Genomic DNA, 23,620 nt, shown 5'->3' with positions numbered 1-23,620 from the left:
CAGGTAAGTGGTATGGAGGACTCTAGTTATAATGGCACTTTTGTTAATGGTGGGATGGAATACCGAGCACATCATCATTGTACTTAAATAACACTGACTAACGTTTGGAAATTATGCGACAGTATTCTGCAAAAAATCGTTTGTTTAAGCTTTGAATTCCACATTTATTCCATGCGAAAGCTCTTGGAGTAGCTATACCATATTGCAATGAATTTTGGTTGGTCTTAGAATGACTGCATGACCAAAATCACAAAGAGCACGTTTCCATTTCAATGCTCCAACTATCTTCTGCAAAACAACGCCACAGATTTACTTGCGTTCCACTGCAGCACATATTACTTACTGCAGATCACGTGCGTTCGCAGAACTTTGTTGCTTTTGAAATGCATCCTGTGGTGTCTCTCGAACTTGTAATTTTATTGTAGCAACACCAGGCACAAAGAGTATTCAAGCACTAACATTGCTGCTCTCGAGGATGGGAATGCTGAGTCAGAATGTGTCGTATTTAGCCGTCAACTGCCCCTTGATATATATGTCAGTTTTGCTGCACAGTTTCCCTAACTCTATTTGAACGATGCCCACCTTCGCACCTCAGTATATATTCTCTTTTTCCACTGTAACTGTAAGATCATTTTTTTGTGCAGTCCATGTATACTCTGCATGGTTGTGACTTTCCCCCTGCATGTTGGTGTGGCATCTTTCTCACTCTCTACTTAGTCAGTGATGGTCAGAGGACTAGACAGCCTTCTAACTACTGGAACAGCATTATCGGGACGTGATGGGATTTTGGGAGAATCAGCACAGTTCTGTGACTTGATGGGAGACGCTCTTTATCATCGAAATGAGGTGGATTCAGATGCTATCACGACGACACCATCGATTCTACAGCTCGACACTCCATAGTCGCTTTCTACCACTCCTGTGAATCCACATCTGATAGTGTTGCATCTCTGATCTGTGAAGCAAAGGCGTCATGTGGATGTTGCTAGAATTGTATAGGTTGGCATAGTCCATTCCAACACATGACAGAAAAAGATAAATCTCCAGGAAAGTGGTGTATTTCTCCTGGAAACACAGGGATGGATTAGGATACTTGTGGAAGTATATAGGCAATTTTTTACTCAAAGCATGTGCGATTGTCATCGATTGTAATCGATAATACTGGCGCAATGTACCCTCCAACATGCACTGTATACCCTCTTGCTGTGTATTTGTTTTAGATGTGGAATGTTCGTATGTGATGGAGTTGGATGCAAGCAGGTGATAAGACCTGTGGTGGAGTTGGTAGTTGACTGGAACGTATCTAAATCTATTGCACATTAATACGACTAGAGAGCCCGTACGCTGTCATCGGAAACGTTAACTGCCGTAAAATGCTTGGCAGTAAGCATCTAGACCGAGCTGAAGAAGAATGCGTTGGTCGGGTTGGAATTCATTTGCTTGAATCTTAAGAGAAGCAACCCATGCACTAAGAACAAACAATTCGTTGAGCTAAAGGAGAAGAATTTGTCAGGCTCAGGTTCATCTGCGTGGAATTTTTATGTAGAATGTGTTCCCCCCACCAAGATGTGACGATGCAGGAGGCAAGTGTCTGGAAATTCTCTCGGTATGTCACCTAGAGGCTGTTGCACTACAACTCGGATCAAGGTGCAAGAAGTACCAAGATGACTGCTGTTACTGGAGGGCATGTTGAAACTGATTTAGTCTGGCTTGTATATGGTTAACTGACTTTCGATGTTCGATAGTTGGATAAGTGTAGAAGAACTGGGTTTGCTTCTAAATAAATAACTAGGACTACGCGAGAACCAAGGGTGGTCCCTCGGGGTTGGAGGGTGGTAGGGGGGTGGGGGTAGGCATGCAATACTGTAATTAAGTGCCATATCTCCCCCTAGTCTTTCATAGCTCTGAATTATACGTCGAGGTGTGACGCTGTTGCACCAATGTGAATGATTCAGTGGATAGCGTATTGGAAACTCTTTGACACTGTTAGACTCGTAGTATGGAGATATGCTACATCTGAAAAAGGTAGTGATTTCTCACGAAACACTGTGCTCTCAGTGAAGACTCTGACAACATTATACCTTCGTATTTCTAGCGTAGTAATCATAGGATTGCGATAAAGGAGATGGGACACGTACAGGGGGATATTTATAGACAATCATTCGCTATCAATGAATTATAGGAGCTATTCTTTTGAATTTCTTTGTACAGTCCACGTATACTCTGCATTGTTGCGACTACCCTCCTGTACGTATGTGTGCTATTTTTCTCATTGTGATAGCTGTCTCTCTCTACCTAGTCAGTGACGGGTAGAAGACTAGATAGCCTTCGAACTAATGGAACAGTGCTGTTTGAACATGATGGTATTTCGAGTGAATAAGCATGAGTCTGTGACTGGACTGGAACATTTGTTACTTGTCGAAATCAGTTGGATTCAAACGCTGTATATCGATTACTGGAAGATCCATGAGAATTAGGCAGGTAAGCAATAATCTGACGAAAGGGGAGTTGAGAGATGACCTCTGTACCGCTTCTTCTAAGTTTTGCGGGAAAACATATTACAATCTCTCAATTACACCTCACGAAGTGACTGTAATGGGAAAATTAGGGCCTAATATGAAGATTTTTACTGAGAGACAATCAACAGCAGTAATACTGTCTTTCGTTCTCTCGATAAGTAAGAGACAACATTCTTCCGTGAGTTTTGTCTCTATAAATGGATGGAGTGACAGCTTAATAGGTAGACTAAATTTACCTCCACACCCTACGGTGTGTAACGGAGTCTACCCTGTACCACTACTAGTCACTTCCTTTCCTATTCCAATCGCAAATAGAGTGAGGGAAAAAATGCTGTCTATATGCCTCCCTAGGAGCGCTAGTTTCTCGTATTTTATCTCAGTGGTCCTTACGCGATATGTATGTTGGTGGCAGGAGACTCCTGCAGTCAGCTTCAAACTTTGGTTCTCTAAATTTTCTCAATAGTGTTCATCGAGAAGAGCGCCTTCAGTCTAGTGATTTACATTTTAGTTTTCGAAGTATCCAGCCATTAATTTGGCGGGAGTCAATAGGAATGCTTCCACTAGCTTGACTAGGCAACAGACAGAGAGAACATGATAACCATTGAATATCTTCAGCTATTTGATGACGGTTACCACCGATTTTGGTATTGGGTAATGTGACTGCCTAGCCTCAGGGAATCCCCTAGAGACGTCACAGAAACAGCTGTAAAGGTAATCTGAGAAATATAATCTGACTGCAGGAGAAAAATTACGAGTCATGCAAAGGGACTCTTATGATCAATTTAATTAATTAGCCAATCCGTTTGATACCAGCAACTTGCCGCTGGGGTGGTTGGAAGTGAGGGCAAGAGCACCACAGATATGATTCACGAGTTGGAGCAGTAATCATGCGTTATTTCGTTACGGCGAGATCTTTTAATGAAACTTCAGTTTCCCACCTACACAGGGAGAGATGACCATCATAATAAAATCAGCTGTACTACCCAGTTATAGAGTGATATATAAAAGTACATTTTGTATGAGAAATTCTAGGCGTATCGGCAACAACACCCCCGTTTCGGATTGGTTAAATTGGATTATTTTACTGTAAAGCCTATGTTGAAGGTGGAATTGGAACTATATGTCCAAACCACACTGGTTTGTCCCACATTCTGTTGTGGCTAGCAGCAGGAGTGGGCACAATGCTTCAGCTGACCGAAAGCTGTGGCCTAGGCTCTCGCGACTGGTGGGTACAAAGTATGCTCCTACTTGTCGGCTCTTGCCTGCAACTGCGTGGACAGGTCCCAGCAGTGGCGCTCTCAGTGCCCTCTGGGTGGCTGAATAGCAAAGTAAACAGTACGCTGGTTGAGCAGCGACAGAAGTGGACGTGTGTACTGCGTGAGAAGATTCAATATGGCTTGAGTTTGCGCTGGACGATTATCACCCCCATGTAATTTAATTGGTTGATTGCTTGGCGGTCACAGTAGCCTTCTCTCCAGCCTCTGAGCATCTGGTAAGACCATTATGTGGATACCTGGCTACCTGGAGATGTGCTGGCATCGCTGACAAGTGTGTGGGTGTCTGTTCCTCTCCTCGCCGGTTCGGCCGCGGCCCCTGCCGTCGGTGGATGACATGGGTGTCATTATCGCAAGTGTGTGCGATTGGAAGGTTTTTTCTTTTCACCAGAAATGCTTAGTGTAAAATGGAAAAGTTGTTGTAGACGAGAGCGCTTGTGTTCTCAAATATTGTTGCATACAAGACCCCAGATATATTTAGTGCTACGAACTATTTGTGGCGGAAATTTAATTACTTGATTCGCAAAATGTTTGTGTGTGACTCTCAGACATTTAAAATGTTTTATTAAGAATAAGAATCTTTGTAAGTTGGTGGTGAACGTTTTAAGTGAACTATTTGACTCATGTAAATTGTTGAACAATTAATCTGATTGGGTAGTGAAATTGGACTATTTCCCGCTATCTTGGATATTGAAATTGCGCCAGTTTTCCCTTTGTCCCCAGCATTATCCAATAGGAACACCGAATTCTGAGGAGGGAAGGAAACCTCCATCTGCGTGTGGGGGCACGGTGGTTCGTGCACGTGTTCACACAATCAGAAAGTAACCACTTGAGAGAGACAGAGATAGGAAGCGAGTATGGAATTTCCCGAGCAGAGGAATGCCACCACCTGATGTTTTGTTCAGAGGCTGCGAGAACAAATGGAGGTCACTTGGGCGGGCAGGCACATCTTCTAGGTCTACGAGTTTGAGGTAGAGGTGTTCCAACAGGAAGCAGCCACTTGAGAGAGAATGGAGGTGGTTTCCTGGGTATCAAATATCAAAGGATGCAGACTTCTAATCCTCAGTTGGTGGTATTTAATATAACGATCTGTAATTAGGGCACTGTACGGTTTCGACCCTAATGGCAGCTAATATATTGCACTTCATTCCATTTTTTGGTGCTCACTGTTATTACGTCATGGGAAGTTACAAATCCGTTACATTGAATTTCATGCATAAGGACTAGCCACGTGACGGCGAATGATTTCATATGGTGGCAAATATCCTTTGATATTTTATGGCCATTCTCAAAGTACCTCACCTATACTGAAGAAAATATAATGTAATCCGTTGCTACAGGTTGTTAGGAAATGGTATATGCGTTGCAGGCAAATTAGTTCTTAAAAGTAATCGAGACGTTCACATTACCTGTTATTTATAGGCAACTCAAACCAAGTATGTCATTTATTGTAGATATCATTTTATTGACCATTGTCTGAAGTTGTAATCAGTTGCTGGACAACGAGAGCTTTGATAACAGGCATGGCCAAAACGATATTCTCATCACGTACTTTGCTTCTCCGGTTTGCTACCGCCAGTATAAAAGAAGTATAGAGAACCTTATTTGTAATCAGGATGTCAAGTTGAGTGCAGCAGTCAACATACTAGTCGGACAAATGTCATCAAAAATGGACAAAATTAAGCTTTAGTAATAAGTGCATATTTTCCGCAGAAACCCGACACCAGTTGCAGATCCTGTGGTCTGGGAGCCCTACGACATGACGAGGAGGAGCTACCTTCTGATACAAGCCAACATCACGCTCGGCCACGAGAAGGACAAGGACCGCATGGACTTCTGGGACGAGAATGTACCGCTGCAACCGTTCCCTGGAACATAGGGCCTACTGATGAGAGCACACTCTGGGGACACGGCACTGTCAGGGTTGCTCCGTAATATTGTTTGAAGTGACAATAAGAACGAATTAAACACATTCATTTTAATAACAATAATATGCATGACAGTATTAATCGTTATAGGTGTAAAGCTGTACCCTCGAATCACTTGCCGTTTACAAATCATTTATTATTAACTACATTCATTCCTGATACATGTAATACACAGATTTCTGAACTGACATTACCACTGGTCAGTGAGCTTACAGGTGTTTGTTGAGGAACACGTGTGTGTGTGTGTGTGTGTGTGTGTGTGTGTGTGTGTGTGTATGTGTGTCTGTGTGTGAGTGTTGGGATAGAGAGAGAGAGAGAAAGAGAAAGAGCTCATATTTACACCACGTTTCATAGCATTACTAACACTGGGTCAATTATCAGAACACGTCGAATCCTACAAGACCGAGATAGATGGTGCAATGGGTAAACCACCAGATTCACATTCGGGCGGACGGTGTTTAAATCACTTATAAATTTTCGTGATCTGTGTTGTATAGATGTTTTTTCCAACTCTGTCAATGGTTAAATATGGCACTTGCGTTACGTGGCGAAAATAAGTGTGTAAATGGCGGCTTCTAATTATACGAAAGTTACTTTACGGTATCTGTTCAATCATTTGCCGTAACAGTCGTATTAATACACAGATTCCTCTTGACAAGAACACGTTAAGCGGGAAGGATTTTCCGAAACTTGCGAAACGTGTCTCATAGTTAAGAAAGTTTTGCGTTATGCTACGAGGCATTGACCTCAGCTGTTTACAACACATGAAAATTTATGCCAGACCAGGACTCAAAATCGAACGTCCCGCTTATCGTGAGCAGTCGACTTAACCACATTTCGTATTATTTTTTACCCGGTCTTACCGCTTCTCGTGAGCGATGGCCTTAATTGCTTTTTTATTTTTTCAAGTAGTAGAACGGTCAGCGTCAGGCATATGGAGACAGGGTGCACAGGGTTTTGGACATGTGACTCGGTATCCGACAATAACTGGAGGTGGCTGCCATCGAGGACAACAGCGTCGGTTCTTACCAGCAAGTCTGCAGTGGAAAACCTCTTCTAAAAGGGCTGTTACCCCTTTACACCTTTGTGTGCAAGACTGGGGGGAGGGGGGTGCACAGGGAGCAAGGCCTGCCCATCCGTAGTGCCCTGACGCCATGTTGGGGGCTGCTTGCTCAGGAACAATGGGAGACTACGCTTGTGTCGACAGTCGACGAATAGATGGTACAGATTGAAGGAGCTCCACGTACGCCATTAGAAGCACCATCAGATTGGTCGACGTATTCCGTTCCCCTGTCGACGTAACACTCAGCTTGGTGTGAGATGCCCCTCTTGCCCACATACTGAACACGTTTCTGGCTTACTGTCGTAAATTGTGATGACACGGCATCTGCTTATGTTCAGTGAGGACGGGACATGTGTAGTAAAGTCTGTGTGCACGTGCTGCACCCTGTTCAGATCCGGGTGCATGCTAAGGTGTACCAGTTTTTCCGCCGTATAGCTTATCATAGTGCCGTAGGTTCTAAACGCTATGATCACCATCTCATGTCAAACAGTAGCTCTGGCCGAGACCCACATGTTCAACTTTCATTGGGTCATTGTGTATGTCCAGATATCTGAACTGAAGATCACTCACCTTGTTCAAGGTCCTTTCAGAAGCCGCCATCATCCGCCATATTCACGTGGACCACGCTACTCAAAATGGGAAGGTGAATCCCTAATAGTTTATGATAATAAATACATACGTCATCTTGTAAAAATTGTTCAAATTCCAATGCTTTTGATCGTGCATACCCGGTCGTGAAACTTAACTTCACGTCCATTTTCACTGTGAAAGTATCATGGTGCATCGCAGGGCGTAAGTTGTACTGAGACTACTGTAGACTACAACAACAATGTGCGTGTGCTATTGTCGCAGAGACATAAACGAGACGTTCATGCAGTTCCACTGTCAAAGGCCACTTCGCTACTGAGCGTACCGCTAGGACGGATCTATCTTCCGTATGTTACGCAGTCACAACTCTCTGCTCGCATTATTCGTGTTTAACGCACAGGGAGACAAATATTATATCGTCACTTTAGCCCGTCGGGGCTTGGATATGTAACTGTTGGTTACAATGTCTTTTTTTTTTTTTTTTTTTTTTTTTTTTTTTTTTTTTTTTTTTTTTTTTTTTTTTGGCCGTGTCTGTACCTTCACCGTACAATGCCCTAATGTTCTGCAGACTTGCATGAATGGATGCATGCTACGACGAGCTAAAATGACGATATAAATTTGTCTCACTGTGCAGGATTCAGAAATTGTACAAGCATTGGGGTTATGACTATATGACTTACGAAACTTCCGCCCAGCCCTGGATGCATGCTCGGGCAGACGAAGTGGTTAACGCAATAAGCAGAGAGTCCAGATTTGAGTCCTAGACTAACACAAATTTTCATGTGACACAAAGTGCTGACGTCAACGCATAATCAGAGAATACGAAACTCTTTCGTTAAGATTGTCACATCTGTAAACGTCAGAAACAGTGTCTGTTGCATCAGATGTGCACGCAGGTCTGAAAGACATTGTATTCTGAAGATACAACACTGTATTAGTACAGACATTGTATGAATTAACAATGTATCTGAAAGTGACTAATCGGAACATCAAAACTACCACATCGATCTGAGTTTGTCTCCAGCTGTGTGAAGGAAGCAAAATATGTAACCAAACTTATTAAGGCTTCCCAGTAGGTTACTTAACGTTGAACAGCTACAATTCATAACGAACTGGTATGGTTTATTACAGCCTTATTGATTGTGCACCTGCAGAGAAAACGGAATATTCATTTACTATTCTCTTTTCATTAGTTTTGTGAAATACGTAATTTACATCCAAATTTATACTACGCAAGAGACGGTGGAATGCATGAGAAGATCACTCTGTAGACTGTACCCTTATTTGACAGTTCTCGACAATGTATGCTTAGACAAAAAGATGCCTGTTTCTTGGTACTATTGTAACAGCCGTAAAATAAATAAATAGTTTTAAAAACTCGTATTGAAAATAATGTAGTTTCAATACTTACACACAAATCTTGATTTAAGAACTTGATGTAAGCACTTGACTAGACAATCTCTAATAGGTTTCGAATAGGAGAACGAATTACCTGTACTATTCCCGTTATGTCAGTTTTTGAATGATTTGATGCGGGTACAAAGAGTACACAACAGTGTCTTATCCACCTGCATAAATAATCACGTGATTATCCGATGCATGGATGCGCTCTTAGTTTGAAATAAAATATTTCTTCAGCAGCACCCCCTATCCTATAAAAATTACACGACCTCTCATTCAATGGTGTACGTAGGAACGGTATATATGAAACAGACAGAAAACTGAATTCATATAAATTTCATTTAAAAAAAAAAACTTTTTTTTTGCACTAGGCCTCTACAGAGGATACCTATTCTTTACTCATTGTACAGGTATAATCTCGCAGCATTCTGCAAATATTGTGTTCGTCCATGAGTAATGTAGAATTTACGCTACGAAATTTATACGCGAAGAAGATTTTCGTAATCCTTTGGGTACGTTACACTGGATGTGGAACAGTCAAGCAGCAACTGAGAGTAATTGTTCATTGCGCGTGCATGGATGTCACTTTTGCTGTAGCTAATGAATAGTGCACTCACAACTGTAGACCCTTCGACGGGGACAGATGGGATTGTTGGTAGATACTAGTTTTTTATGCCGCTGGAGAAGATATGGGAATAAATTTAGGAATTAGCTGAGAGTGATAAAGACAACATTTCACTACACAGTCTTGTCTGTTTCAAGTAGATTCTTGAATCAAATATAAATTTTAGAGGGATTGTATCGTTGAAAAAGAAACATTTACTACTGAAAGACTACCTGTTAATAAAATCTTATAACACATTACGTCAGCAGCAATATACGAAAAACAGCATTCTCACAATACTTCAAAATTTTGTACATAGTTTGGATGAAATTATGTTAATATGCATCATACTTAAATAAAATTATGAAAGTAATCTGAACTTTGAGGCTTTGGAATGGCATGTGATTTAGTATTGGAGATATCGATTCTGACACCTGGATCCACTAGTGAGCAAAAATGCTTCCGCATCAAGTTGCTCTTGGTCTCGACATTTATTAATGATCTGAGTGCAAATATTTTGATCAAGGAATGGTCGGTTCTTGTTTTCCAACGAGCCATAAGCAAAACTTCATATTACACTCCATCCAAGTGAAGGATCCAGCTCACCTTACCCATACGTTAACGTTGACATACCTCTTTGGAGCGCAGCGCGACCGCAGTTTTTGCTCTCGTGTACAGGTTGGAACCATTATGGACTGTTAACCCGACGAAATTTCAACGTGGTCTGAAGCAGCAAAAGGTGCTTATCCTTTTTCATACCTCCTATTGCGATTCTTCCCGTGGGGTGATCATGGGGAACATGCGACACTGACACACGCGTGAATAAAATGTCTAAGGTTTCTTCTAAGATCACCCAGTTTGCAAAGTCGTCGGTGCCACCCACCCGCGTTAGTTGAGCACCTTACAAATGTGGATGTACAGACAGACTAGAGTCCCCGTCAGATGCAACCAGGCTGCACAGCTGGTCTTTCGCCGCCGCTGCGCTGCCCTTGCGCCTGATTACAGGCCATCGAGAAGCTGAGAGTGTCGTAAGTGTTGCATGTTTCCAAGCCCCTAGGACTTCGTCATGGTTCTGTCTCTACAGGTAAACTAATCTCCGTCCGAATAGGCCTTGGAAGGCCCAACGGTACAGTCCGGCCGCCGTGTCATCCTCAGTCCACAGGCGTCGCTGGATGCGGAGATGGAGGGGCATGTGGTCAGCACACTGCTCTCCCGGCCGAATGTCAGTTTACGAGACCAGAGCCGCTACTTCTCAATGAAGTAGCTCCTCAGTTTGCCTCACAAGGGCTGAGTGTACCCCACTTACCAACAGCGCTCGGCCGACCGGATGGTCACCCATCCAAGTGCTAGCCCAGCCCGACAGCGATTAACTTCTGCGATCTGACGGGAAACGGTGTCACCACTGCGGCAAAGCCGTTGGCCTGTCTGTACAGGTACATTTATAAAATTCTCAGTAGAAGTGGGCAGGTGCTATGGCGGGTTTCTTCACATATATGTCAATGTCGCATGCCCCGTGATCACGCTACATAAACAGAGCGCTAAAAGAGCATAACCACCTTTAGCTGATTCGGATCACGTTCATCTTTGTCGAATGGCTTGGAACGTTCCCTCGTGGTTCGAAGTTGTACAAGAGAGGCAAAAAATGCGGTCGCGCTGCGCGCCAAACGCGTGTGATCACGTTCCATGGGCAAGCAGCCCCACAACGTCCACAGAGAAGGGCTGAAAAGCCCGAGAGTGTTAACAGCGTCGAAGTTTGGGGAGAACGTCTACCCGTTGCTCACCACGAACTGTCGTTTTCGACCACGAAGTGTTTGGGAATAAACACTAAAGGGAAAACGGTGGTTTCATTGACGCCATTTTTGCCACCCCCTGTGGACTTTTCGTGACAGTTCTGAGTGGCGGTGTGTCTGTAATGTTTTCCTCGGTCACTCATCAGAAAACCGCGTGATTTCAACGCTGGGTGTCACGGTTATGACCTCCATCAGGCGTCAAAGGAAGGAGTGAAATGTGAGTAAGAGTGAGTGTGACGACCTTCTGGTCGTTCCACACGTCCACGGTGGCATTAGGAAGAATTGTAGTGAAATCTGTGGCAATGTGGCGTTTTTAACTTATCTTACATCTTACATGAACTGAACTTCTGAGCTGTGACATTTTTTTCGCTTGTGTTGACATCTTACTGTCTGGAGCGTCGTCATGATCGAGGATAATGCCGCAGGGGACGACGCTTTTACAGAGGAAGGTTGTACGCATATTTCAGCTACATTTAAAGTGACAGATCTGATGCCGCAGGAGATAAAAAGTTTGCAAATAGGAGTAGAGTCTGCTTGTCCGGGCAGGTTGCGATGAGTGCTGGCTGAGAGGAGACTATGTAGCTGGAGGAAGTCCACTCTCGTAGGCTCAATGAACTTTAATGTTACATTGTCTAATATTACAAAGAAATACCATGTAGAGTTGAGTGGGAAGCGACTCGTTTTCTCAGTGATGTCAATAACAACAGATTTAGACGAGGTTAGATCAAATAAACAGGGTGATACTACTGCATCATGTCTCACAACTGCACTGGTAAGTAAAGTTATACTCACAGCCTTACTGTGTATATTCTCAGTGTTGTCGTAGATTGTCGCGGACAGCTTTATGGTCGCGACTGAGTAAGTAAAGGTAATAGTCGTAGAGGGTCTTATATGGCAATGTTGCTTCGCATTATCTTAAATATCCTAGCGTTTCGTGTATAAAGTCCTGTGTGGCAGCGTATTTTGTAGAGGAATCGTAGGAGATGTGTGCAGTGCTCGCTTACTGAATTATCTCCCACTGGAGTCTCCAGTTCATAAACTATCCATTGGGGAGACAATGATTCATAATAAGTGGCTTTTGTGAAGGCACTTTGAATTCTGTTCTTACATATATCCATTTTTTATCCGAATATGACAATGATATAAACCAACTTAAGACAGGACATAAAGACTCAAAAATATAGTCTGTTTTAATCAGAAGCGTGGGTTACTTATTTTCTGGCCTGTCACACTCTTCCGTGGCGCTTGACTTCACACAACGTTTGTGCATGTGCCAACAGGAAGAGCGCAACGTCACAACTCGTCCTTTAAGGCAAGGCAATTGAATTCGCAGGTTGCAGGGATGCTGATGTATGCCGGCTGGCAGTGGCAGGTAGGTGTGTCTGCTTGACAGCTGGAATCGCGCGCAGCTGCAACACAGCCAGACGGCACTGGAGCGACTTCTCGTTGGTAGACACGTTGTGAATGTTGTGTTTTTCACCTAACTTACCGACATCGATGCAACATTTAGAGCTGGGTTATAAAGTTCATTGCTTTCCACATTCCACCATCTATCCAGAATTACCAGAAGCCGCCACTGTATTCGGCTCACAAAAATGAAACTGAACATCACGTTCCCATCACCCTGTCTGTCACAGACTATAATAAAAATCCCATGTGGCCAAAAGGCGTGGTGCAAGTGTTTCAGATTGACTCAATTTCGGGGATTTGCTTGCCCCTACCTTACCACAGCAAACCTACGGGGGAAAGGAGACCTCGTGTTTTGCAAGGAATACGAACCACGTGTCATTCCTGGCATATCTTCATATCACTGAGCTTTGTTAAAAGTAGAGTGAAGTTTTTCAGGAAGCGAACCCGCGACCTTTTGATTTCCAGGAACGTGTTTTACTTCAATACCACCATGTTCGGCATCCAGAGATCAGAATCATTCTTATTTTCTCTAACTATTTTTTGTTTTAAAATTGTATAATTTACAAGACAATGACTGAAGAGTGCCAATTTTATCTCCGCTTATGGTATATGCCCCCCCCCCCCCCCCCCGTCAATGGCCTTGTCACAGTGTTGACACTGGTTACCGTCAGATCATCGAAATTAAAGGCTGTCGGGCTTGGCTAGGACTTGGATGAGTGACAATCTGAGGGTGCCGAGCGCTATTGGCAAGCGGTGTAGGTTCAGCCCTAGTGAGGCCATTTGAGGAGCTACATGGCTGAAATGTAGTGGCTCCGGTAACGAAAAGTGACATCGGCTGCGAGACCATGCTATCGGCTGAGGATGACACGGCAGTCTTTTTGGGCGGAGGTTTATCCGTCCCCCCCCCCCGTCTCCCAATCAAGGGGGGAAATGTAAATGAAGGTCTGAAGGTCAAATAAAGAAACAAAAGCGATCCAATCACACAGTGTTTGTATTTGCAGCCGGCAGTAACTGTCCACTTTGATGTCGGTGTTACACATTTGAATTTGTCTGGATATACAGTGGAAATAGTACTGTCTCAGCGGTGACAAGTTTGGCTTCACATTCGGCTATTTGTGATTGCTCATGGTCTAACCGTCCTTCTGCTGAATTAGTGCTCCGTGTCTTTGCAGCCTAAATGCATCTATTCTAAGTAAAATCCAGTGTATCTAGGTATCCGCGACGAAAGAAAAGAAGTATGCGATGAGTGTGTCATTCAAGGGCAGAACTTTTTTTTTTTGTAGATGTGTAAAAAACTGCTACAGCCGTAGCAGGATCAGTAGCAAGAGCATTTCCTACAACATAATTAGCAACAACAACAGCAGCAACGGTAACCACCCAACAAATTTTGGAAAAAGGAGTGAAACTGGAGTGATTAGAGACATGACAGCTGGACTTCTTAAAAATAAAGTGATGCCTTCAATCTATTCCATGCCCAACTGATTTCACACCTGATACTAGCAACCAAGATATATCAATAGGAAATGTGTGCTGTACTAGTACTGAAGCAACCGAATGGGTGGAAAATATGTGCCAGACATTGTGTCAGAGAGGAAAATAAGCACAAAATAGAAAAATAATAGATGTGACAATAGACCGAATGGTAACTGGGCTGAAAGACACAGAACGGTCACAACAGAAACTGGAAATATGGAAAGAGAAAATTAGCAGATCACACGTAATCAGGTTCATAGCCATAATCATAACAAATGCAGAACAGGAGGAAGGAGGAACTAAACAATTCCAAAGCTCAATAAATATTTACACAAGCAGAACTTAGTAAGGAAACTGACAATCATGTGTCCAACCTGCAACATATAGCGCGGAAAATTAGTATTTAAGAAATAGGACCATGAGTGGACATGTAGACATCAGCTACGAATGAAGAGAATTGAAAGTAATATTAAATGGGAAACGCTTCCTAATGTTCCTCAAAATTATATTTATCCTATATGAGCCAGCAATGGTCTTATTAGGCATCTTTACTGGTCATCTGAAAAAGGCCTAAGAAGCGGAAAACCGGTTTGTGACGGAATAAATGTAATTTTGTGGAATATTAGGAGATTTTTCCTATTTAAAGTAACCATGTTCTGAGAAGCACCGACGGAGCATTCAGTTAAAGATAGAACGTAAAGAGTTTAAAATAGACGTAGTATTGCGTAACAATAGAATATTAAAATAAACGAAACTAAGGACAGAGGGCGTTCCGGTTAGTACCGAATTATTAATGTTTTAAGAGAGAAAATTCTGACATTCAGTAAGAATTCCAAGAATTTTGCGTTGCTAGCATTGCAAAATATTTGCAGGCTAATCAGATAGTTTGAGTGAAAACTATGCAATACTTGAACAGTTGAACCATTCAATTAGAATCATCTACATTGTTGGTGAAAGAGGAATTGAATTTACAGAAAAAGAATGTGCTACTGACAGTAATATTGTAATTGAAAAGGAGAACATGATGAATTCTGCTAGGTATACATCAGTGAGTGATACTGTTTATGTCAACAATATTCAAAATGTCTCAATGCAAGATAACATCTCACTAATTTATTATTAGCTGATATGAATAACGATGCCGGTAATGAAGATTTTGTGGAAGCAATCGATTCTAGACAAACAATCGAATCTAAATGTTTTTAATGAAGTTTGTTTGAATGAAAAGATGCTGGTGTACGTTTAAGTGGCAGATTGTAGACATATATTATTTGGTAATGATGTTAGCAGATAATGAATATCATAATAGGAAATGCATTACACGAAGGACTTGGTGCCAAGATTTGAAAAAAAAAAAAAAAAAAAAAGAAATGCTTCAAAGTAGATAAATAAGCGGTTTCAAGTAAAAGTTAGAGGTTAACGATAAACACGATATGAAGCTCCTCTTCATTGAAAACTTTGTGTGGATACTGAGCCAGCGTATTCTAGATGATGAATTCAGAATAGAAGACATGTAATAGAAAGAAGAAACAGAATGTGGAAAATTACAAGCTGGAAATATTGAGCATGTCGACACTATAGATGTGGGAAAGGTTAAAAGCGAAGCATTACTAGCAGTTGCAATGAGGATGCCCGTATGTCTCAATATATTCTTGGACAGATAAGAAGTTATAATTCTGTGGAAGTTAATCTGAAAGTCAGTAGTAGAAATGTAGCTTGTAACTACAGAAAACCAATGGATAAAGAAATAGTTAATGAAGACGGGACGGAAGAGCGTAATTTCAGTTCTAATTGTAATGATGAATATTTATAATCATTTTCCTGGGTGTAGACTTTCTGTGTACTCCAATATGAGGATGTAGGGTAGTAGAAATTATGGATAATCAATTACAGAAAAGGAGGAAGCATTGGGCTTATGTACAGTAGAGTCGGTTAAAATAAGGCTGATTATATCAACATATATCCAGTGACTTTTCCTGTCCGGATAGCTGAGTGTGTCATCACGTCGCTTCTGGGTTTCGGCAGACACGCCAGCCCCGGCTCGAATCCGCCCGGTGACTGGTGTGCTGGCTAACCTCAATGGTATTAGTCGGTTTTACACGCCTAACTAGGTGAATGCTGGACTGGTCCCAACACCTCCGATTAGTTACATGATTCCCGAACATTTCGAAACACATTCTCACACATTCACATGGGATATCACTAGATGCAGACAGGTGGGATGTAATAATTTCCTACAGAGATGGGAGGGGGCGAGGGGGGGGGGGATTTGAAGAGTGGCGACAGAAAGAGCATCCGGCCGTCCTAAGGCTAACATTGTCAAATCATGACATGTTGACCCTATGAACATACGAGTTACGGCCAGGAAACAGAAGAAGAAGTATCAAGCGATTGCAGCTAAGAAATATTCGATGTTTCGTTTGGACATAGTGATGTACCTTGTACAAAACAAGGACAGGTTGTGTAGATTCTGAATTTTCTTCGAAGATGGCCCATAAAATCTTAGCATTTAAGCCATTTTCCGTTGTGTTAGCGAATACAGATGGTTTCACAACTAGACTACAGTAAACGCTTAATCGAAACTTGTAAAGAGGAGAAAAGTAACTGTTATAAAAAGTTTGTTGTAGATAATAAATGAAACACAACAATCTGAAATGTGTTGGTTGATAGAAGGCTTAATAAAATAATTAAAAATGAGAATAATATATCGTCTACCCAGAAAACCTTTGCATCAATTTCATTCCGATTACAGTGTTGTTAGCAACCGCGGACTTACTCTAAATTTAAAATAAATACTAATTTCACAGCAAGGAGATTTAATCTCATGATATTAAATGCACTGCAAATATTTACTGAAATTCCAATTAGCTGGTTTCTTGCAGCAGATCTGGAGCTAGAGCTAATTATGCGAGTAACGTTCTACTAACAAAACATACAGAACAAAATCTATGCACTGTTCAGATAACTTACGGGAATGCAGCTGAGTAATGTCGTCTACAACCGCCGATATTTTGACAGGCGACCACCCTGTCATCTTCAAGACAAAGCTGCACCCGGCCGCATTCCTGTAAGTTATCTTAACATTGTATAATCCAGGAAAATCTGAGATTTCAAATCTGTGGCCTGGATGTATAAATTTTTATTTTTGTTGGAGGTGTAATACTGGTGCTTCTGTCTTGACGATATGATGAGTGGCTCTTAAGTTTATCTTATCACGCAGCTAATATTTGGTAAACAACTTATCCTCACTTCCTTTCATACGCGGGTAGATAAGCCGATTCAATTACGATTTGACGATACTTGTGCCAGAAGAGGTGTTGACATTATGAAATGATGTATTTAGTTCACATTACAAGTAAATATAAGCAAAGAAATACCAGAAGAGGTGTTTGTCACTTGCCTTTAGGGTTTATATTTTGCCAGGGATATGTAGCTATGATGCTTTGATTAAGTATTTATCCTTTAATTTCGTGTAGTCATTTTATCAAAAGTAACTCTAGATTACTTAACTATGTTCTGAATTTCCCGCTTGTTATAGGAGCGACCGTGATATAAATATTAGCCTTTTTTGCACATTATAGAAAACTGGTTTTCATGAAGTTTGCAAGTCATCTTCATTCTCCGCAAGCAACGACGCGTCGCCTGCATATAAAAAGATGGAGATGCAGTTCGTTTAAATAAAGAGAATTTCATTACTATACACAACACGATCAGCACTATAGTGAGCCCAATTTTTTTCCTTGTGACGACAGAAAATTTTGCACAGGTCAGTTTGGAATTTAAATGTTTCGGTATTTTAAGAATATGTTTTTTTATGAGAGATTTGTGACGTTTTTCCTGATCTCAGGTGATGGGTATATAAGTTTAGGAATTTTTGATCTGGGCAGAATAGGTAGAGGATTTGAATATGAAGGGAAGGTGACTGAGAGGAGGTAACTGTACGATCAGTTATAATTTGTAGTATTTTAAGAGTTTTAATGGGGGACAGGTTTTTTGTCCTGGCGTTGATGGCGGTCCTTAGAACCGATGGGATGGACAGGTGTTTGTGGTTTGATAAGTGGTACGATATGTAGTTATGTATTAGCTGTGGGTCATCATATAGGTGTCTAGTAGGGAATTTTTCTAGGGATTCGTTAGTTATCGTTGTGCCAGTGTGGGTCAACGATGTCACCCTCCACACACTTCACGCCGATCACCCAAATATCTGTCTTGGACCTGCCAATTCCTACTTTTGTCCGGTTACGGTAGACGGCGTCATCATGATCATCTTCCCTTCGAGTGTTAGGCTTTTTTTTTGCTGTTATGGGACCCACCATTTCCTCAGCCTTTCTTGATTTCTTCTCCCAAATGGCTTAAGCCTTCTTATGTGGGAAGTTGATCTTTCCACTAATTCTTCCTGATTTTCGTTCCAGTTTTCCCTGTTTTCTTTTATTTTATTGAGGATATTAAATACATTCAGTCATTCATTAACTTCCGAATTTCGAAATATGTTGACTCTTGTGCAGCCCTTTACTGCTCTTTAAAGCCTCATCTCTGTTGCTTGTATGCGACTTTCTTGACCTTCATTTATGACTCACGACTGACTTCCGTAAATATGCATTTGACCTCCCATTGACTTATAAAATTTCAATCTTCTTTCCTTCTTAATTATGTTTTTAAGACCTCTGTTTATTTTTCCACATGCACTCGCAAGCATTGCTAATTTGTTCTCTAAATCTTCGTCATACTTATACGTGACTACAGAACCTACATTGTTAAAATGTTTGCCGACGTCCATTGTCTTGTTACTAATCGCAGTTTTTGTCTGTAATGAATGTTTTTCTTCAAAAGCCATTGAATTTACCTCCTTTTCTGCAATTGCCAAATTTTACTCTTTACAGATCCTAGCTAATAAATGTGTTCCCCGTTGTAAGTCATCTTCATTCTCCGCAAGCAACGAGGCGTCGCCAGCATATAAAAGGCAATTCAAGCGAGGATTTCGGTTATTCTTAACCCCAGAATTAAAAATCTCCTTCCATTTCCGAACTGAATCATCTAAATAAATGTTAAAAAGTGCGGATGAAATGTTGCGCCATTGTCTAACGCCTTTGATTGTCATAAGCTGTTTTACTTAGAGTACCACTTACATCTAAAATTACAACAGTGTGTTTGTACACTCCTTAAAACGTTTTTTAGGTTTTTCATCGTAATTATTTAAGCTCCTTCCTATGAACATTATCTAATGCCTCAATAAAATCAAAGGATGCTAAATTAATTTTCATATTATACTCTCTCTGTTTTTCGATTATTATAAATAGTGCATCTACTGTCGACCAGTCCCTCCGAAAATCCGCTTGTTCTTCGCTTAATGAACTCTCAGCTACAATCTGTAACCTCTGGTTCACTATTCTTGCGTAAACTTTATATGCGGTGCCCAACAGGCTGATTCCTCTATAGTTCTCGCAGTTGCTGCGGTCTTTTTTTGTTAAACTGTGATATCACTTCTGTTTGTGACCATGCTTTAGGAATAACTCCATTTCTCCAGCGCATATTAAATACTTGTTCCAGCCCTGTTGTAGTAGTATGCCTCCATATTTTAACTTTTCAGCGTTTTTAACTTCCTGATTAGTACCTTTTTTCTTCTTTGTGGAACTGAGGGCTTCTCATAATTCATCCAAACATAAATCGTCCACAAATCTTATTTCAATTTTATTCTCTTTATTCTCTATGGAGCTGGTTTCTTCATATCACAGGTTCATGTAATGTGCTGTCCATCTTGCTTTGTGGATGTTATTTATTTCAGGACTTCTTTCTCTGCTTGACTGAATATTTTCGTTGTTTTACAAGCTATCTTTTGCTCTCCGTGAACATCGCCCTCTGTTATGCTTATAAAACTATGAGAAAAATGTTGACCAACTCGTTTTCTGGATTTGCTATTTGCCGCAGTTCTGTCTTGTTTATAAATTTGATGATTCTGCTTTGTTGGTTTCTTAACATTCTTAAAGTCTTGTTTTTACTTCATAACAGTATCTAACCCTGGCATCCAGATTTTTAACCCTTTCTTCCTTCTCATGTTCTTCCTCTTTCCTAAGGCGTCACCAGATGCTTTCTTAACCTCAGCTTCTAAATTTTTCCATTCCATTTCTATTTATTCCGCTTCTTCTTCCCGTTCCACTTCTTAATTAAGTGTCATGTGGTACAGATCTCGTATGCTCGTATTTAGTAGATGTCCTATGTGGATTTCTTCCTTCATTTTTCCATGTGTGAACTTTTCGTTCTTTCTCCGTAGGAGGTATATATCTATTTGAGATATCACCAAGAAATGGTCAGAACGTACTGTACGTTACATCGCCTCTATGAACTTGTATCTTTTTCTTCATCAATGGTAATTAAATCAGTAGTAGATTTAAATCCTCGAGCTTACCATGTGAAGTAATGGTTAGCTTTTTGCAGAAGGAAATAATGGTTATCTTTACTTTGTTAAAAGAAACAAATCTCTCAATGTTCCATTGTTATTTATGAAGTTTTCTCCCAGTGTTCACATAATATTTGGGATAGTTTTATTCCCTACCCTTGTGTTTAAATGTCCGGTCAATATTGTTTTATGCTTGTTGTATATATGTCCCAAACTAACTGCAGTTTGTGTAGAACTCTGTAGGCTCCTCTTTATTTCCTTCCTCAGGTACCGGTACATTAACTGCAGTGAGAGTCAAGTTTTGTCTCTCCTCATTGACAGTTAAATCTCTAATACCTTAATTTATATAACTATATACTATAATTCACTATATTTCTCTTTTCCTATCTCTTACGCATGTAAACGGTAAACGGTATGTAGCAACTATTTGCAGTAGAGACTCGCGTAAGCGAATTCGGCGAGAACTCGTCTTACGTATCGAAAGTATTCTTTCTAACGCTAGTAGTAGGCTCATCGACAGTGGCCCCTCGAATGTGGATAGAGGAATCTTGCCTGTACGAGTACCTGTTCAGGAATGGGTTACCTGGAGTAAATGATAAGTAAGTAGTCCGAAGTGTCGGGCCACGAGTGACATAGTCACTAGTATCCTACCTTCCTTTTCGATACAATGTAGCCCTTTGGCATTTCGCTCAGTGGTAACCAATGAAACTATTGGAAACCTCCCTTTCCCTGGCGTAATGTTTCAGGGTAGCGGACGTTGTCAAACAGTAGATGTGCGGTGGAGGTATCGTGTAAGAGCGCACCACCATTACTCACCTAACGAGTTGAGAAAAATCACAAGTTGTAATGTGTTCATCAGAGCGAAGACTAAGGATTGGGGGAAAATCCTAGTGACCACAAGGAAACCTGGGATCGACGATCGACACATTTGGACAGCCACGTTCTGCAGGTTTTAGGGGCTTTAATTCGATGGAGGGCTCATTGTACCGGTATCGACGCAGAGTTACACTGATGCAGTGGTGGACTGTGACTTGAAGAAGGTAGCTCCACGCTGGTTACTCCTGGGCGCTGGGAATAGGTAAAAGCTTCTCGCGGTCGGTGGCTAATAAGTGCGCTCCTCCACTTCGACGGTTCGATCCAGCGTAAGGTATATTTTTTCCTCGCGCAAGCTCCAACTAGCAGTGTGCAGCGCTGGTGGTAGATAGAGGCAAGGATCACTCGGGTGGCCAGCGAACAGCGACGCCATCGTAGGTACATCAGAGTTTAGAAAGAAAAGCCGCGTCTATTTCGTAAACCGTGGAGACCCACAACAATATCTCTGTCCGTGTGAACTCCTGTCTTGCCGCAAACGAGCTCAACCTGTACGACACTGCACAACCGGACAAACAATGCGTAGCCTTGTGGCGCTAGTCGTGTGCGGCCGTTGAGACGCTGCGTGGCGCTTAGTGTGGCTCTCCAGAAACAATAGATTCCGTACTCGCATGACAGTTGTGGATCCCTACCAGTTCTAACAACAAATATCGTGGTTCAATAAACGGCGGTGTTGATATGCCACGATCCTGCCGCTGTGGAAGTCTGGCATGTGGCTTTAGACGTTTCTCCTTCTGACACTGGGTGTGACACAATTTTCTCAAAAACAACGTAGATCCAAACGCAATACTCGAATGAGAAACTTACTGTGCGACCTTCCATTATTTGCACATTGCGGACGGAATTACTCTTACCAAAGTACGTACTGACCTCCATTGCAATTTGACGTGTGTTTCGTGTTGCATTTATCGAATTATGTGAAGAGAAGAAGAGCAATAATGTTGAAGAAAAAAAACTGTCTACCTTAAAGTTTGTGTAAGATTAAATGTGAACTAATACGTTTTTGGGATATCTGTGTGTTTTTGGTTTGTTTTACATAAGCAAACTTCTTTCCCACAAATGGCCACTTTGCTTGTCGAAACACTACGTGTATGATGACTTTGTAATGCTTTGTGTAATTTTCGGTGCTACAGTGCTACGACACAGCCGTGCGGCATACTTGTAAACTATGCAGAAGTACATACGCCAGTTACTCTTTTGCTATCTCTGGACTGTGAAACCATTAGATGCTCCCACTTTAATAAGTTTCTTGAACCCCGGCAACAGAGTAGACATTTTATCAAAGAGTCTGATTAAAATCTGATAATGTGTATACGGCTAATAACGGACACTGTTTTCAATTTCTCCCTCCACATGCTAGCCTGCTGACCTTTGTACAGCGACTTGCTTACTGAAGACGTGGCTATTACCTTTTGTCGCAGTTACAAGCCAGATGAGCAACCACGCAGGCAATAAAAATGTCTCCCACGTGCGTCCTTCTTCTGCTCTGGTTGGCGGTCATGGTCAAGGTAAACGCAGCGCCACCTTTAGCAATATCTCACCCGTGACAATATGTACATCGCAGTGCAGTTTCTGCTTGGGGGCGTTACTGCGTCGTATATGCAACGTAGTGCGGATTTGTAAGTATAGACATATTGGCAAGGTATTAGTGTGGCATTCGTGGCTTCCCGACGTGTGTTCGTTAAATGCGGAAACGTAAATTATAACGACACTACTACCGTATGCATCCATAAAGGGCTAACCTGCTATCATTCTTTTCTTGGCTGGGGAAGGACAACAACCGGTGGACATCCATCAGAGAATGAAGAATATGTAAGGATCAACATGTCTCTCGAAAACCACCGTTGTGGAATAGTGCGTCAAGTTCCGCGCTGGTTGCGGTTCGACACAAGATGGTGGTCGATCTGGGAGGCCAGTGAGAGGCACGATTATCACGCTGTCGTTCCCTTAAAAGAAACCCCGAACTAATGACGATTCCTGTCGGACGACGATGTGCAGCAGGATGTTACTGACTTCTTCATGCAGCAGGCCACGTTATTTTGCCAAAACGGGTGTCTTCAAACTGGTGTGTCGCTGGGACGATTGCCCGTATGGTCACAGCGATTTTGCCTGATTAGCATATCGATTCCGTTCTATACTTCTTGTGCGGTCCTTGTATTTTCGTCGTTGGAGGCTTGAAACTCGGCTCTGATATCTTCACACTCTAAAAAATGTATTAATTTCTCCAACCTGATACGTATGTCTTAACGAATATGGAATCTCAAATTTATGTTTCATGTCAGAAACGGCTTTCTTTTTATTCGAGT

General features: G+C 41.7%; 2 protein-coding genes across 2 annotated transcripts in view; both read left to right on the top strand.

Moving 5' to 3' along the window:
• Window positions 1–5,784, top strand: part of LOC124607326 (acetylcholinesterase-like) — a 141,542-nt gene extending 135,758 nt beyond the window's left edge. Inside the window, exon 10 of the mRNA XM_047139627.1 lies at window positions 5,507–5,784. Coding sequence (XP_046995583.1) covers window positions 5,507–5,672 — 166 coding nt within the window. The 3' untranslated portion in view covers window positions 5,673–5,784. The remainder of the gene's footprint in view (window positions 1–5,506) is intronic.
• A 16,956-nt stretch (window positions 5,785–22,740) lies between these two features.
• The window catches only part of LOC124607325 (cholinesterase-like), a 93,684-nt gene continuing 92,804 nt past the window's right edge, over window positions 22,741–23,620 (top strand). The window contains exon 1 of the mRNA XM_047139626.1: window positions 22,741–22,822. Coding sequence (XP_046995582.1) covers window positions 22,772–22,822 — 51 coding nt within the window. The 5' untranslated portion in view covers window positions 22,741–22,771. The remainder of the gene's footprint in view (window positions 22,823–23,620) is intronic.

The sequence above is a fragment of the Schistocerca americana genome, chromosome 3 (assembly GCF_021461395.2).
Source record: "Schistocerca americana isolate TAMUIC-IGC-003095 chromosome 3, iqSchAmer2.1, whole genome shotgun sequence".
Lineage (NCBI taxonomy): Eukaryota > Metazoa > Arthropoda > Insecta > Orthoptera > Acrididae > Schistocerca > Schistocerca americana.
Note: the sequence above shows the minus strand (reverse complement) of the source record. Positions and strands in the feature narration are given on the sequence as shown.